The 14,314-nt window shown below is 59.3% G+C and overlaps 4 protein-coding genes across 4 annotated transcripts; 2 read left to right on the top strand and 2 right to left on the bottom strand.

The window, feature by feature from the left end:
- Window positions 1-6: 6 nt before the first annotated feature.
- F751_4970 (hypothetical protein) lies at window positions 7-5,085 on the bottom strand (the record flags this gene model as incomplete). Its single annotated transcript, XM_011401555.1, has 13 exons — window positions 7-146; window positions 335-500; window positions 762-935; window positions 2,010-2,063; window positions 2,371-2,525; window positions 2,702-2,900; window positions 3,097-3,189; window positions 3,416-3,841; window positions 3,952-4,048; window positions 4,231-4,328; window positions 4,455-4,517; window positions 4,656-4,737; window positions 4,868-5,085. The coding sequence occupies 13 exons, from the start codon at window positions 5,083-5,085 to the stop codon at window positions 7-9; spliced, it is 1,965 nt and encodes a 654-aa protein (XP_011399857.1).
- Window positions 5,086-5,698: 613 nt separating this feature from the next.
- F751_4969 (Flap endonuclease 1) lies at window positions 5,699-8,172 on the bottom strand (the record flags this gene model as incomplete). Its single annotated transcript, XM_011401554.1, has 10 exons — window positions 5,699-5,826; window positions 5,995-6,096; window positions 6,194-6,299; window positions 6,459-6,521; window positions 6,638-6,748; window positions 6,957-7,241; window positions 7,357-7,459; window positions 7,695-7,754; window positions 7,880-7,938; window positions 8,095-8,172. The coding sequence occupies 10 exons, from the start codon at window positions 8,170-8,172 to the stop codon at window positions 5,699-5,701; spliced, it is 1,095 nt and encodes a 364-aa protein (XP_011399856.1).
- A 536-nt stretch (window positions 8,173-8,708) lies between these two features.
- On the top strand, window positions 8,709-12,730 carry F751_4968 (Mitochondrial sodium/hydrogen exchanger 9B2; the record flags this gene model as incomplete). Its single annotated transcript, XM_011401553.1, has 14 exons — window positions 8,709-8,871; window positions 8,968-9,021; window positions 9,157-9,422; window positions 9,613-9,700; window positions 9,843-9,971; window positions 10,108-10,250; window positions 10,385-10,487; window positions 10,693-10,845; window positions 11,011-11,172; window positions 11,279-11,401; window positions 11,575-11,741; window positions 11,929-12,252; window positions 12,468-12,556; window positions 12,712-12,730. 14 exons carry the CDS (start codon window positions 8,709-8,711, stop codon window positions 12,728-12,730), a joined length of 1,983 nt encoding a protein of 660 aa, XP_011399855.1.
- Window positions 12,731-12,837: 107 nt separating this feature from the next.
- Window positions 12,838-13,119, top strand: F751_4967 (hypothetical protein; the record flags this gene model as incomplete). Its single annotated transcript, XM_011401552.1, has 1 exon — window positions 12,838-13,119. The coding sequence occupies one exon, from the start codon at window positions 12,838-12,840 to the stop codon at window positions 13,117-13,119; it is 282 nt and encodes a 93-aa protein (XP_011399854.1).
- Window positions 13,120-14,314: the final 1,195 nt, after the last annotated feature.

The following is a 14,314-nucleotide window of genomic DNA, read 5'->3' as shown; positions in this document are numbered from 1 at the left end:
GGTCTGCTACTCCTTGGAGGGGGGGTCCACCTGGGCCTCGACGTCCTTGGCCTGAGCCAGGGTTGCGGCCTCCATGCTCTTGGCAAAGTCACGCAGTGGGGACGTGTACATGGTGGGCTTCTCGGCCGACTGGGGGTCCAGGGTGGCTGCCAGGGTCGTGTAGCGGGGGGAGGGGGGCATGGTGTGAGCTCCCAGGCATGCGAATGGCACGTCGTACAGGGTCCCCATCAGGGCATGCTGCGGCCGAGGACATTCCGTGGTGCGCGGCCTGCAGCCACAGGGCAAGCTGGGCCGGCGCGACCCTGCACAAGTTCCAACAGCCCCGGGCCCTCACCAGTCGCGCCGGCGGGGAGAGTCTTCGCGATGCTGTTGATGGCAGGCCCGCGCCGGCGGGGCTGCTTCGTCTCCTTGGCCTTGCTGGCAGCCGTGGGCCTGGGAGGGGTCTTGGGGTCGGCGGGGATGTCACCATCGCCCTCGGCGGCCTGCCGGCGCCGGCGCACCTGCGGCGTGTGCGTTTGCGGTGGGGGTGTTGGACGCCATCGACCAGCACTGCCACCTGGCACACAGCCCAGCCTGCCGGGGACACCTCCAGCCTCAAGGCCCCGTGCAGCTGGTGCAAGCCTGAGGGACGCAGGGATGCATCCTGGACGCATCCCAGACGTCCTCGTCAAGGCCCCGGCACAATCATGTCTCGACCCCTGCCCCTTGGCTCAAGGCTCGAGCTTCACCCCGACCAATTCTCGACGCCCCCCCCAACCCACCACGATGATCAGCCAGACCAGCAGCGCGGCAGCCACCAGCCCTCCGATCACGCCACCGGCGATGGCCCCGACGCTGGACTTGCCCCCGCTACTGCTGGGTGGGTTGGGGCTGGAGCCAGGCGATGGTGGAGGGCTGGGGATCTTGCCAGGGGGAGGGGATGGCAGGCCCCCGGTCTGCGGGTTTGAAGGGGAAGGGGGGCCGATGCTGAGTACTTGCCTGCAGGGCCTGTTCCTAGGCGGTGGTGCGGGCCCTGACAGCCGGCGCCGAACCGCGCCCAACGAGTTCGGGATGGGTTAACACTGACGCTGGCAAGCAGGTTGCCACCCAATGCTCCTTCCAGGGTCCCAAAAAGTACCATTCCTCTGCATCAACGCCCTCATTATAGTAAGCGACGCCATGACAAGCCTCCCCGCCCACACACCCCTCCATCATACCCCCTCCCCCCTTCCATAGAGAAACACCACCCCCCGCTCACGATGATGGAGGAGGCGGTGACCGGCACGGCTCCCGCCGCGAGGATCCGGGCGGCGGCCTGCGTGGTGTTGCTCAGTGAGGCCACCAAGCCGGTAGAGTCCGCGGTCTGCACCACCGCCGTCACGTGCACGGAGGAGTCGTCCAGCAGCCGGCGCCGGCCCGCCGGCACACCCGCCACAGAGGTGACGGAGCAGGTGGCCGTCACGTCGTTCGTCAGGCTGACCAGGACGCCGCAGATGGCGGGGGCCCCCGCCGCGGTCACCACGGCGGTCGATAGCCCCGTCACGTCCATGTCCACGATGACGGGGGAGCGGGCCAGGGGGCTGGGTGGGGGCGGCGCGGACGAGGCCACCACGGGGTAGATGTCGCAGAGGGTCAGCGTGCCTTTGGTCTGGACAGTCACGTACGTGCCGGTGGCGGCGCAGGGCACTGCGCAAGCGCCGCCAGCCCTCACCTGGTAGCTCTGTCGGGGGGGCGGGCGGAGGAAAGGGAATGAGAGCGAGGCCCTGACTTGGTGAGGAGCGCGGGGCGGGGCAGGCGGGGCGGAGGGGATGGTGGAGGAAGCACGGCGTCGAGGGAGCGGGCAGGCGGGGGAGGTGGCGAGGGCACACTGGGCTGTGCAGCCTCAGCAGTTGCCGGGCGAGGTAGATCTACAGTCAGTCCATCGGCCCCCAGAGCCCCCGCTTCCCACGTCGGGCACACCTACGCACCTGGGCACACAGCGCGTTGTTCATGCCGTTGTTGGCGGCGCTCTCCCCGACCTAGATGTTCACCAGGACGTCGTAGGAGGAGCGGATGGAGACACTGGACAGCGTCACGCTGTACCCCTGCGCGCGTGTGTGCGCGGGGCGGGGGGGGGGGTGCTCGTGTCGCCTGGTCCACCAGACGACTCCACACAGGCTGATGCGCAGGGTGAGCGCGAGACAGATGCACGTGGTGGTCGGCGTGCTGGAGTGATTGTGGGCATCCGAGTAGAGTGCACTGCCACATGCGCCCCATGCCCGCCGGCATCTGCGGGCGACGCTCTCGTGTGGACGCACAACCGGTGCGATGCACGCCCCACAACACCGGGGCAGCCTCCCTCACCTGACCCCTTTCCCCGACCACACCCGCACACAGCTACCAGCCACCCACCATGTCGATGGAGATGTAGCTGATGGTCCCCGTCACGGGGGCCATGGCGCAGGTTTCACAGCTGCCGTCCAGCGCCTTGATGGCCACGGCATAGCCATCGTTCAGAGACTCGTACCCGGAAATGGTCAGGCCGGCAAAGGACAGCAGGTCATGCCCTGGGGCAGGGCATGGCGGGAGCAAGGGTCAGATCAATGGTCTGAGCCGTGCACGGGCGAGCATGCCATGCTCAAGCACCCTCTGTGAGATCGGTTGGCATGCCCAACAGACCATGCCCTGCAGCTCAGGCAGGCACCCCATCCCCACTGCCGGACCCAAGAGCAGACCAACTCACCGCACAGCCCGTCTGAAAGCTGTATGGAGGGAGAGACCTGGGTAGGGGCAGGGACCGGGGCTATGGACTCAGCGGGCCCCCAGCTGGGTCCAGACACGGGGCTGGCCACCGCTGTGGGAGGTGATGGGGGCGGGCTGGGGGGGAGGGTGCCTATGGGGCAGATGTACTTGTTGCTCGCAAAGTCGTAGCCCTTGGCAACCTGGTGGAAATGGGAAGGTCGGTGGGGATGGGAAAGTCGGTGGGGGTGAGAAGGCCGGTGAGAGCCCACTCACCTCCTCAGGTTTGGAGTCTGAGAACAACCAGACCCTGGGTGCAGAGCGGCCCCCGCCGTAGCTGCAAGACAGAGCAAGGCACGGTCCCAACCTGGCCCCGCCACCCCACTGCCCAGAACTCACTGTGCAGGACCCCACAGCGTCCCTGCAGTAGCCCCCGGTAGTCGACTCCGCGCCCTGGCAGATGCACAAGCACTGGTCCGAGTCCCACGTCCCCTGCACAGTTTGGCAGGAAGAGGGGTTGGGTGGGGAACTTGAATGATGCCCACTCTTCACATCCCACGACTCAAGAGCATTGGGAGCAGCCTAGCGGCGGGGCCCAAGATGGGGCTGCTTTCCATCTGCATGCTGAAACCTCCCTCCAAAACGAGGTATGTGGCACCATACTATGCTGCTGAGGATTGCCTTCCCCCCACCCCCCCACCCCCCACTGCCCTCTCACGTAGGAGCAGCCGACATTGGGCTGGGTGCAGATCTTCACCCCAGGCAGCTCTGCCAGGAGCTGAGCGGGGGACAGGCAGGTCGGTGCGTACTTGGTGGCCACGGTGGGGTCGTTGATCCAGTCCAGCACCTGGGAGATGGTCACCAGCCAGGTGTAGGGGAGGGCCGCCGCGTAGTCAAAAAAAGCGTTCAGCTGGGTCAGGCGCTCGGGCTCCGCCTCCAGCCAGGCCGCCGTCACGTACACGCCCAGCGGCGCGCGGTTGCCGGAGCGGCGGTTGTCAAGCGCCAGCTTGTACAGGGAGTAGAGGTCGCCCTGGGGGTTCATCGTGCCCGCCAGACTTGCGTCGCTGTTCTGGGTATCCCACACTGGGAACTCCCAGAGACCCGCATACACCTCGTCAGAGCTGCACACCCCGGTCGTGCAGACCTGCGGTGAAGCAAGGGTGTGAGATCTTGAGGTGACCTGGGTCGTTGATACATCGCGATAGGCCTAGCTCCAGCCAGAGCGGCCTGTAATAAATATATGGAGAGGCTCACCTGTGGGATGCCATGGTCCATGGTGTAGGGCCACAGCAGGTTTGTGGCGCTTGGAGATGTGGTGGATGGGAAGGACTCCGAGATGGAGGAGTCGTACCTACAGGAAGGCGCATTGAAGGACATCCGGTGGTCACCAAATGCAAAGCATGGCGCCGAGTAAATCACACAGCTGGCTGCCTCTGTAGGGTGTACTCCTGCACAGGTCAGAACCGACGGTGTTCAACTGGATCCCAAAATTCAGATCTCCCTGCACTCGAGCACAGCCACCCTGGTGCGCACCTGAAGCCGTTGTTAGACAGGATGGCACGCTGCTCGGGTGAGAAGGCAAGGTATGGGGCGCGGAACCCCTGGATTTTCTCCATGGGTAGCTTGGCCGTCTGCGAGGAGGGAGGTTCCCAGTGTTTACAACCCCTTTTCCATCAACCTGGGCATTGTCTTGGTGCATGCTCTAGCCCTCTCGTGCCCCCGCCTTCTTGACTGAGCAGCCTCGATCACCACCACACCTGATTGTACCAAGTCTTGGCCCCGACAATCTCTTCCAGGCTAGCCACTGAGGTGCCGCTCATCTGCAAGGGCCCGGGAGAAAGGGAGGTGGGCAAGGATGAGAGAGGGAAGGGATTGCGGTGGGCGCTCCTTGAGCTTCATGGGTGGCTCTTGCCTCATTTTTGACGTGACCCCTTAGTGCTCATCGACCAGATGCATACCGTTTGCGTGGCGATTTCATGACCTTTCACGAACAACTGCTGGACCAGCGAGACACTTGTATTGTCAACTGGAGCAAACCACCTGCGTTAATGACCGCGAGTAGTGTTGTGAAGGTCTGGGTGGAGAATGATCGGCGCTGCAGGACCAGAAAAGCGCTCGGCATAGAATGCAGATGCATCCTGTACCCCGGCCAACCTCCCGATGGGCTCACGTTGCAGGCATGGCACAGCCATTGTCGTTGACGTGGTTGTCGGTGATCTGGAGAAGAGATGCTTTGGTCTTCAGGGTGACCGCATCGTCGGTGGTGAGGACGATGAACTGGGGAACGACCGACGCATCGAGACCTCCAGGAATGCCGCTTGTTCCGCACTTGCAGTTGGCGGTGGGTAGACAGGTCGTAGGGCACTCTGGGGTAGCGGAACGGGTCATGGGATCTCATCAGTCTTCATGGCATGGTCAGATGAGATCGAATTTAGCAGAGCCATGAAGAGCAACCTACCATACGCATGTGCCGCCGTGATGGCTAAAACAGCTGTGACCAGGAGCGAAAGCTTCGCTCGCCGAGGTCCCGGCATTTTCACGGCTCTGCAGTGGTGAAACGATGAGAAGACGAGTTGATTATGGGATAGAATTCGTCAGCGCCTTACGCAGCCGTTAAATGCGGACACCGTCTCAACCGCACTACACCCCTACGGTTCACAGACAGCTGATTGGTAACACCGGCAGCAGTGGAGCTGCAATTCCTACCTGATGATTCGATGCAGCCTTGTGTTCAATCGCTAATTTATTGCAAGACTTTAGGCAATCTCAGGCCATGCGGCATGCTGAATTCAGACGACATTCACGTCGACCCAAATTCTTGTTAACCGTTCCGATACTGAGCGCGCACGCGGTACGCCCGAGAGGAAAGGGCGCTGAACCCTAATATTCAAGAATCTTTGTCATCTGGACAAATCGCGCCGGAAGCTTTGTCTGCCGGGGCCATGCAGTATACATCAAATTAACTCCACAACATGTCAGAGTGCCAACCGCCTGAAGCTGATCACTTCTTCTTCCCGAATCCTCCAAGCTTGCCCTTTTTCGGAGGCGGCACAACCTTACCCGCCTCCTTTCGTTTGGGGGCTTGAGAAGGGGGCGTCTTGCTGGGCCCAAAGAAGGAGTCCAATCTCCCTGTGGCACAAATTCAGAGCGTGGGTTGGGATGGGAAGCCAAGCAAACTGCCTGATGGTAGGAGCCCCCACCAGGTGGAGTTGCTCAGGGCAAACCTGTCTGTTCTGTATTTTCTACCATGTTCTTCACGACGGACTTCCGCATTCCCCATGCCCTGGCAAGACACACCTTGATTACTCTTGCTCTTTGCCGCAGTTACGCGCTGGATAGCACTGCGCACCCGCTCCTCGTTGAAAGACTTCTCCTTCACCAGGAATTCCAGCAATCCGTCTGCACAAAAGGGGTGTGCATAGGATCCGTCTTTGGTTGGCTTGATAGAGCGGGTCCAACTCTGCGGTCCCTCTGGAATTGATGCGCCTTGTCCCACCTAGATCTGGGCTTGTCCATTTCATGGGCGGAATGTTCTCAGGCTTCAGCACTTCTGGGTTCAGGAAGAGCTCCTTGGCCTCCTTGTACGGGAACGGCTCGGGGATCTGTGCGTGAGGGTGCAAGAGTGGATGACACCTTAACTGCGGGCGCCCATACTCCTGTCATGCACCCAGGCATATTGGATGCATGTTACGTGCTGGTTTTCGTTCTATGTCATGCCAGATCGTATACGCAAAATGGTCCAGTAACTGCATGCTCCTCACATTGTACTTCTCCGGGTCCAGGGCGGCAAGGGTGGCCTCCAAGCTGCCATGCTTTTTAATCAGCTGCAAGGCAATTGTCAGAACGTTGGCACCATTGAGAGCGCAGCGGGTCTTCTAGATTATCATAACGAGTGTCTTCCCAGCAGCCAGCAGCCCCAAGCATGGACTCCCACCCCCACCTGGAGAGCTCTGAAGGGTCCAATGTTGCCAATTTTCTCGGTATAGTCGCAGCCACACAGAATGCACAGATCAACAAACTGATCGGCCGTGAGGTCCAGTTCAGCCAGTACCTTGCGAGGAGCAGGAGGTGGATCCAAGAATCGGTCCGAGGTTGGGTCCACACGGAAGGGTGAGGCTGCTGGCTGCTCTAGCTCTGTCTCATGTGCAAGGTCCAGGAGCTTGAGAGCATGAGCCTTTCCGGATGTCCACTTTCCATCGCCTTCTCTCCCCTCCACACCCGCCCTCCTCTCCCATCGACTCCACAACACCCGCACGCACCTGGTCATACTCAAACTCGGTGACAGGTTTGTTGGCAGCTGCGGGCGACATGAGGTGACGAATGAGGCGCGGTGTGGCAAAGGTGAGGGCGTCCATGTCCTCGGTGGCAATGCCATACACCAGGCCCTGGGAGCATAGGGATGCGCACTGTGCTTCGGCCTCGGAGGGCGCATCTATGATGGGGACCCCCAGCAGCTGCAGCAGGCGGCGACACTCTGCATTGTGCTCACGGGTGACACGGACGGTGCGCTTGGAGTACTTTTCCACATCCTCCTTGGTACCAGTCTGTATGTGGAGGGAAGGCTTGGGGCTGGGCAGAAGTTGCGGGTGCACCCGTACTTCAGTGCAATCTCAGGATCAGAGGGAAGGGCTGGCACGCACAACAAAGGCCAGTGCCCACCTCCTTGGCCGTCTCTAGATCTGTGGTGGCAGTCTGGCGCTTGGAGTATCGCTTCGCCAGCTCATCAGACTTCAGTGTCGGGGCTTTGCCATCGAAAACAAACCTGCGATGGCGCAGGAGGAATGGTAGTGCCATCTGTCCGCAGGCCGGTGCTCCTCGGGGGAGAATGAGTCCCACATGCGCATCGCACATCATGTAGATTGCGTATGAAAGACAAGAACGGATCACTTGAGCACATTCGTCGATTAGCAATGCACAGGTCGATCTTAAGGTAAGGTTGACAGGCATGGGGGGAGGTGAAGGAGCAGGCCTGCACAGCATGCTCTCCACCCACTTACACAGGCTTCATCCCAGACTCCAGCATCTTCACCGTGCGGAAAAACATGCCTTGGAGATGGCTGGAGAGAGGTGGGCAGAGGGTGCATGACTGGGCGAGCTCTGCCATCCGATTACGAGCGTTAAAGCCACGTATTCGATCCAATCGACGTGGCAGGACACCAACACCCAATTCAACTTCCCTCACCTCGTGACATTCCCTGCTTCATCTGTCAGAGTCTGATCTCCAGTCCTGCCAACCACAACCTGCAGAGGTAAAGGCAGGCCGTGCATCGAATGCATATCTGTTGTCATGGTCCCATGTGGTGCAGGGATCGATGCCCTGCCGCCCCTAGCGATTCCATATATCAGCGGTTTAACCCGACATCAATGCACACAGGTTACAATCTCACCAACCCTCACCATGAAAGCATAGATGTGCATGGAGGCGTCCACCGCGATCTTGCGCCCAAAATAGTTTTCAAACTTCTGCTCCTTCATGCACCCTGGTGCATTATCTGCCAACAGCTTGGTGAGTCCCTGCAATTGCGATCGAAGGGACTCTTCCTGTAGAGTGTTGTATTGTGGCGGTGGAGCGTGCCGCGTGTCTGCACGAAGTGGGGAAGCTGCACCTGAATTCCCATGCTGGAGGCGTCCTACTACCGCCACACTTGTCGCTCAAGCCGCCCCCAGATCAGGTCTGGTTCGCAGTAAGCACTGGGATCGATCTGAATAGCAAACTCGGAATCACTGTCGAGCCTCTAGGAATCCCACTCTCCCGTTTGTTTTCGAAACTGATCACTGGACGAGCGCCCTTTTCCAGCACGTGGCAATCTCGGGGGCAGTCCAGTGTCGGGCAGGCAGGAGATGCAAGTCCTCCTGAGAGCCAGCGTCGATCTTGAAGGATTGTAAGATGGCTTTCAACGATTCCAGCATACATTAAGCAGCGCGCGTGTCCGCAGTCCAAGGTGGTGAGGCACCCAGAGGACGCTCAAGCCCCCCTACACGCGCTTTGGACCGGCGCATAAACCTGCACAATGTCCACTGGCCCAGATCCGAGTGCAGCAAATGCGCCGGCGATTGCTGAAGCCGTGCAGGGCCCCAATGTCGATGGCGTTGAGACTCCCTACAAGCAGGAGCGTTCGCCCTTCGCGCGGAAGGTCGCCACCGCCTACTACTACCTTGCAAGGCCCCAGGAAGGTGTGCGTCCAGAGGTTCAGAACCCCGATGACCCATAGTATGTGACCGTTCCCTGCTTGGGGTGCCTCGCTGACCGCGACTCCCTCCCTCCTCCAGAGGAGACACGAATCAATGCTGCTGTGATCATCCTCGCGGCGGTCGTCTATGGAGGTAGGTGCCCGGCATACCAGCTGCCTGTCCCTTCCAGCACACCAGAGCCCTGCATACATTTGGGGACTTCTGGCTCCTCGATCTGCTGCCCCCCACCCCACCCCACTCTCCCACCCCACACCCATTCTCGTACAGTGCTATACTTTGCCATCGGCAGCGTGTTCCTGCCGGGGCATGCAGCCTGGTGCACCCTCCTCCTGTGGGTCGCGTCCAACATTGGTGCCTTCGTCGCCTTCCAGCTCAGGCTGCCGCGTGTCATCGGCATGCTGTGCGCGGGCCTCCTCATGCAAAACCTCCCCTGGTCGGCGGTGGATGCCTTCCCACCTCGATGGGGTACTCAGATGAGGGCTGCTGCCCTCGCCACCATCTTCCTGCGCTGCGGCCTGGAGCTGGATCTTGGAGTGAGTGCTAGGCTCCGGATGAGTGGGGCCAGGGGAGCTTTGGTTTGCTTGTGTGGAGCAGTACATCCAATGCTTTTGCTTACCCTGTCCCGAGCGCGACAAGGGGTGCAACCGAAAGGACATTGCATACCCGTTTGACAAATACAGGATATCTGTCATTTAAATTCTTTTCTCTTGAATCCCCATGCAGACAATGAGGCGGTACAAGTACCCAGCCATCCGATTGGCCCTCATCCCAGGCCTGGTCGAGGCCTTGTACGATGGCGCGCTGGCCACAGGTGACAATGGCCGGGGCGGATCGAGAGCAATCAGGGAATCTGTGCGTGCATGCGCTTCACTTCCATTCAGAGTTGGATCATGTGGTGTTATTCTTGCCTCGAGTCACACCATCTCTCAACCCACCTGGCGTCAAACATGCAGCGCCTGCGCTCTTTGGCATGCCCATCCTTCTCGGCTTCACCATGGGCTTCATCCTCAAGGCAGTCGGTCCTGGTCTGGTGGTACCTGCCATGTTCAAGTTGCAGAAGACTGGGCTGGGCAAAGATCAAGGTATACCTCCGACTGGATGCTCATGGGGGCTGGGAGTCCCACGGATCGGCAGTGTGCACATTCAGGGTAGGGTTAAGGATTGTGTGCCCTGCAACATGCTGCCAACCAGGCCCCTTGCCTGCTCCCAAACATCCAGGTATCCCGTCCACCATCGTCATCTCCGCCTCCTTTGATGACATTGTGGCCATCACCGGCTTTGCCATCTTCTCCCACATCGCCATCACTGGGGGCCCCGAGTCTGGGAATCTTGGATGGGAGATCGCTCAGGGCCCTGTACAGGTGAGTCTATTCAGGATTGTCTTGCCCAGGCTGTGAGCAGGATGCATCATCCTTGTCCAGAGGGCCCTCAAGCCTCGCTGGTTTGCTTGTCGACTTCGCACTGGTCACCGATTACGACCGTGCATTCCTTGCAGGTTGTCTTTGGTATCCTGGGAGGTCTACTCGGTGGTTTCATCATTGGGTGCACCCGCATCTTTTATTCACGCCTGATTCGCCTGGTAGCCATCTACGGTGGTGGTGAGTTGAAGAGATCTGGCCAGTGTGGCTTTTCCCGGGGGAGGCTTTGGGACTTCATCCGACCTATACCCTCAAGGTTGAGCCATTGATGGATGCAGGATATTGCTGTGCCTTGCTGTGGCGTCAGGCACTCGCAGGGGTGTACCAGCACCGACGGCCAACATACTGCATCCCACTGTCTCATGCTGCCCGCGCTGCCCTACAGCCCTTCTGATCATGTTCTTCCTGGAGTACTACGGCATGCTCTCGGGGGGCGCTCTGGGGTCCCTCACTATCGGGCTGGCCACCGCCAACTTCTGGGAGCGGGGACTGCCTCGCTGTGGCTCCCTGGGGCCCAGCTTCACCTTCTCAACCGAGGGTACGATGGGAGCAGTGTGGGCTTCTGCTCTGGGCGGATCAGTGCCCCTGCGTGACGTGAGGGCTGTGCCTTGAGCCATTGTGTTGACATCTTGCGCTCACATCACAGGCGCATGGTACTGTTGAACGCAATGCCAAGCGTCACAGCATCCTTGCTCCCGTGCAGTTGAGCGTTTCCTTGAGGTCATCTGGTCCTGGGTGATGGAGCCCATGCTGTTTGTGACCATCGGGGCCTCGATCAATTTCCAGACCCTGAGCTCTGGTACCATCCCTAAGTCTCTGGTCATCATCTGCACAGGCAAGGGGCTATGGCTTGGGGAGAGCAGGCGTCAGTGAGCTTTGAAGCTGTGTCTGGGTGCTAATCTTGTTGGGGCCACCCCTTCCTCAGCTTACTCACACCCATTGGGTCCACAATCGTTTCCCATGCCGTCCAGGTGTCATCCTCCGCATGATCGTGACCTTCTTTGCCATGTCACGCGGTGGGTACACCACCAAAGAGAAGATCTTCTTTGCCCTGGCCTGGACGCCCAAGGCCACCGTGCAGGCTGCACTGTCAGGTACAAAGGTGGGAAGGTGCCATGTCTCCCTGGTGACCCACATGTGCCTGTATGAATATGGCATGGCCTGGATTAGAACAACATGCAGCATTTCCCCTGAGGTGCATGTTAACTTTCCTGGCTACCAATTGCAGTCATTTCAATCTCCCACTTTCTTTCTTCATCTGCCACAGCCACGCCCTTGGCAATGATCCAAGCGGCCAAGGCTGGCCAACCCGATTATGCACAATGGGAGCAGTGGGGATATGACATCCTGACGACTGGTATCTTCGCCATCATCATCTGTGCCACCCTGGGAGTGCTGGCCATCCATCTCACCGCACACCGCTTCCTGGAAATGGTAAGTGGTGCATATGCCAGGCCACAAAGCAGCAGGCAGCCCTGTCTTGCTCGATGCATGTCACTGGCAGCCTGGCTCTTGGGGAGACCATTCAGGCCAATCTGGCCCTGAACTGCAATCCCCTCCCTGCACCATCGAGTACCTGCCCCTCACATTCATGTGTCGCTGTCCCTCTCGATCTTCGCAGCCCGAGGAGAGTGATGAGGGCCGTCCGCAGCCATCTCATCCCTCTGGGGCTGCCAGCAATGTGGCCCTGCACCGGAGCCTCTCCACCATGACCAAGCGGCGGGGAACAGAGGGAGGCCTCAACCAGTCAGCCTCTGCAGAGGGGCGTCAGGTTGGGTACGAGGACGACCACACCCTCCTGCATCACAACATTGCACTGGAGGACTATGAGGTTGTGGCGCTGTACATCGATGCCATCTCAGAGCTGTCGACGCTGGTGGCGTCTGGCAAGCCCGACGAGGAGGAGCTGCAGAGGTTATCCCACCACGTGGCCATGATGAAGAGGGTGAGGTTGGTGCTGAGTGCAAGTTAGTGGCTGGGAAGAGGGACTGTGCTTTGACGAGGGGATGAGGGAGAGTCAGTGTGGACGCAGGATGCCAGAGTGTCTCCATACCTGACTTGCTAGTGTGCATGATAGGGATGCCAGTTGTGGTCGATGCAAACCTGTACCCTACCATTACCATTCCAAGTCTTCCATTAACCGCCCTCATCTCCATGCAGAGAGTGGAGCAGGAGGTGGGCCAGCGCGAGGTCACTGTCAGAGAACTCTTCCGTTCAGCCTCCCTCCTGGCCGCCAACAAGCCTGTCGTGTACAGGAATGCAAGCAGGGCGCCCCATCCCCCATCGCTGCCTGCGTCTCCTGGAAAGGGATCGCATAATGGTGACGCTGCGGTGTGAGGTGCCCAACCATGACCTGCCAACGAAACCCATCTTCTACCTCTTCTCTTTGCCCCAACCTCAGCAGGACTTCCGTCTTGATCTGATCTGCCATCTGAGAGGTCCTCACTGTGATTGGCTGCGATTCGCCCTTATTAATTGTCACACGCAATCCCTTGCAACGGCGAGCACCCATCAAAGCTGTGTCTGAGATATGTACAGTACACTGTCGGTTGTGCAGTTCCAGTGGATTGCAAGGCACCAAGGAGGGCAGCAGGAGGTCAGTGCACACTCAGTTGCTAGCAAGGTTTGTGGCTGGGCGGGAGCCAGCCTGACATTTAGAGTGACGGCAGACAAACAGTCCCTCAGCATTATGCTTTTGATGATCCAAAGCCTCCAAAGCCCATCATGGCCGCCAGCTCTGGGTCTATTGCATCATCCTGGGCCGCCGCCTCGTCCTCGTCAGACACTGCAGGATGGGGTAGTGGAAGGGTGACGTACAGCTTTGGTCGACAAAATGGACCTGCCTGCCAATCTGACAATCTCTTGATCTACTCCCTGCCAACCCTGCAACCATCCCGCTCTTCCACTCCTACCTTCACTGCCGTCCCCATTTCCTGGCTCATTAGGTGCTTCCAGGGCTTGAAGAGAGAATCCTGGCAAGGTGTATGCACGGGTGGTCACGCCATGATACGCAGCACATGTCATGTATGTGTGCGAAACATCAATTCAGCCCCATATCAAAGCTCCCTGGACCCCTTGCACCCACCATCTGGCACATACGCCCCCTGCTCGCCAGATCCCTTTTGTCGAGCTTTTGCCATCTCTATCCGGTTCTTCACCTACACTTTTTGAGATGGAGTGAATGCTGTGAGTGATCAGGTGGCTTGCCAGGCACGCGCAGGTGCATACTCTGAGAATTGCAGCCATCTGAAGAGTCTTTCTGACCGCATGAAGAATTCTTTAACGAAACTGAACCCAGAATCCAAGGGACGGGCATCCAATCCCCCCCCCCCATCCCACACCTGTTCCTTGGTGGAAGCCTCCACCCTCATAGTCATGCCCAGTGCCCGCTGATGCCATTTCCCATTGATATGGTCTAGCATGGACATGGAGTCCATCAGTTTGCAGTCACATACGCTGCAATAGTAGCCACCCTGCTGGTTTAGGGGCATACCCACAGATACTATCTGCGTCTTGTTCAAGTTTGCAGCAAGATCGAGCTGGTAGTCCCGAGCTTTCAGATTTCCACGCTGTACAATGAGTCCCTGGTGCAGCGGGTCTCGCTCTGCAGTGGTTGGCGGCGAGTAGGGAGGACAAGGGTCACAGCTATGAGCAGACGGATGCTGTGGCCTTCAGACTGTACCCCATGGCATACATAAGCCCCCCCGGCAATGCCACCAGAGATCACCTAGCCGTCTCCTCTTGCGAGCGTCCAGCGCGCTCTCCTCGGCATCCTTCTCCTGCAGTCAGCATGTCCATACGCCGAGGTGGACAGAACGCCTGATTGCAACACACACGGACCCCCGACCTTGATCGAGTGAGCTCACCTGAACTTCTCGCTCCTGTGCCTTGTCCTCATATTCGGCCTTGTCCCAAGTTCTACGAGCTGTATTGTCAACACCCGCCGACTTCTTAAGGCTCATCGCCCGCGGCGTCCGAATAAATAGCCCCAAGGGTCCCCCCTGCGG

The sequence above is a fragment of the Auxenochlorella protothecoides genome, assembly GCF_000733215.1.
Source record: "Auxenochlorella protothecoides strain 0710 unplaced genomic scaffold scaffold55, whole genome shotgun sequence".
NCBI lineage: Eukaryota > Viridiplantae > Chlorophyta > Trebouxiophyceae > Chlorellales > Chlorellaceae > Auxenochlorella > Auxenochlorella protothecoides.
Note: the sequence above shows the minus strand (reverse complement) of the source record. Positions and strands in the feature narration are given on the sequence as shown.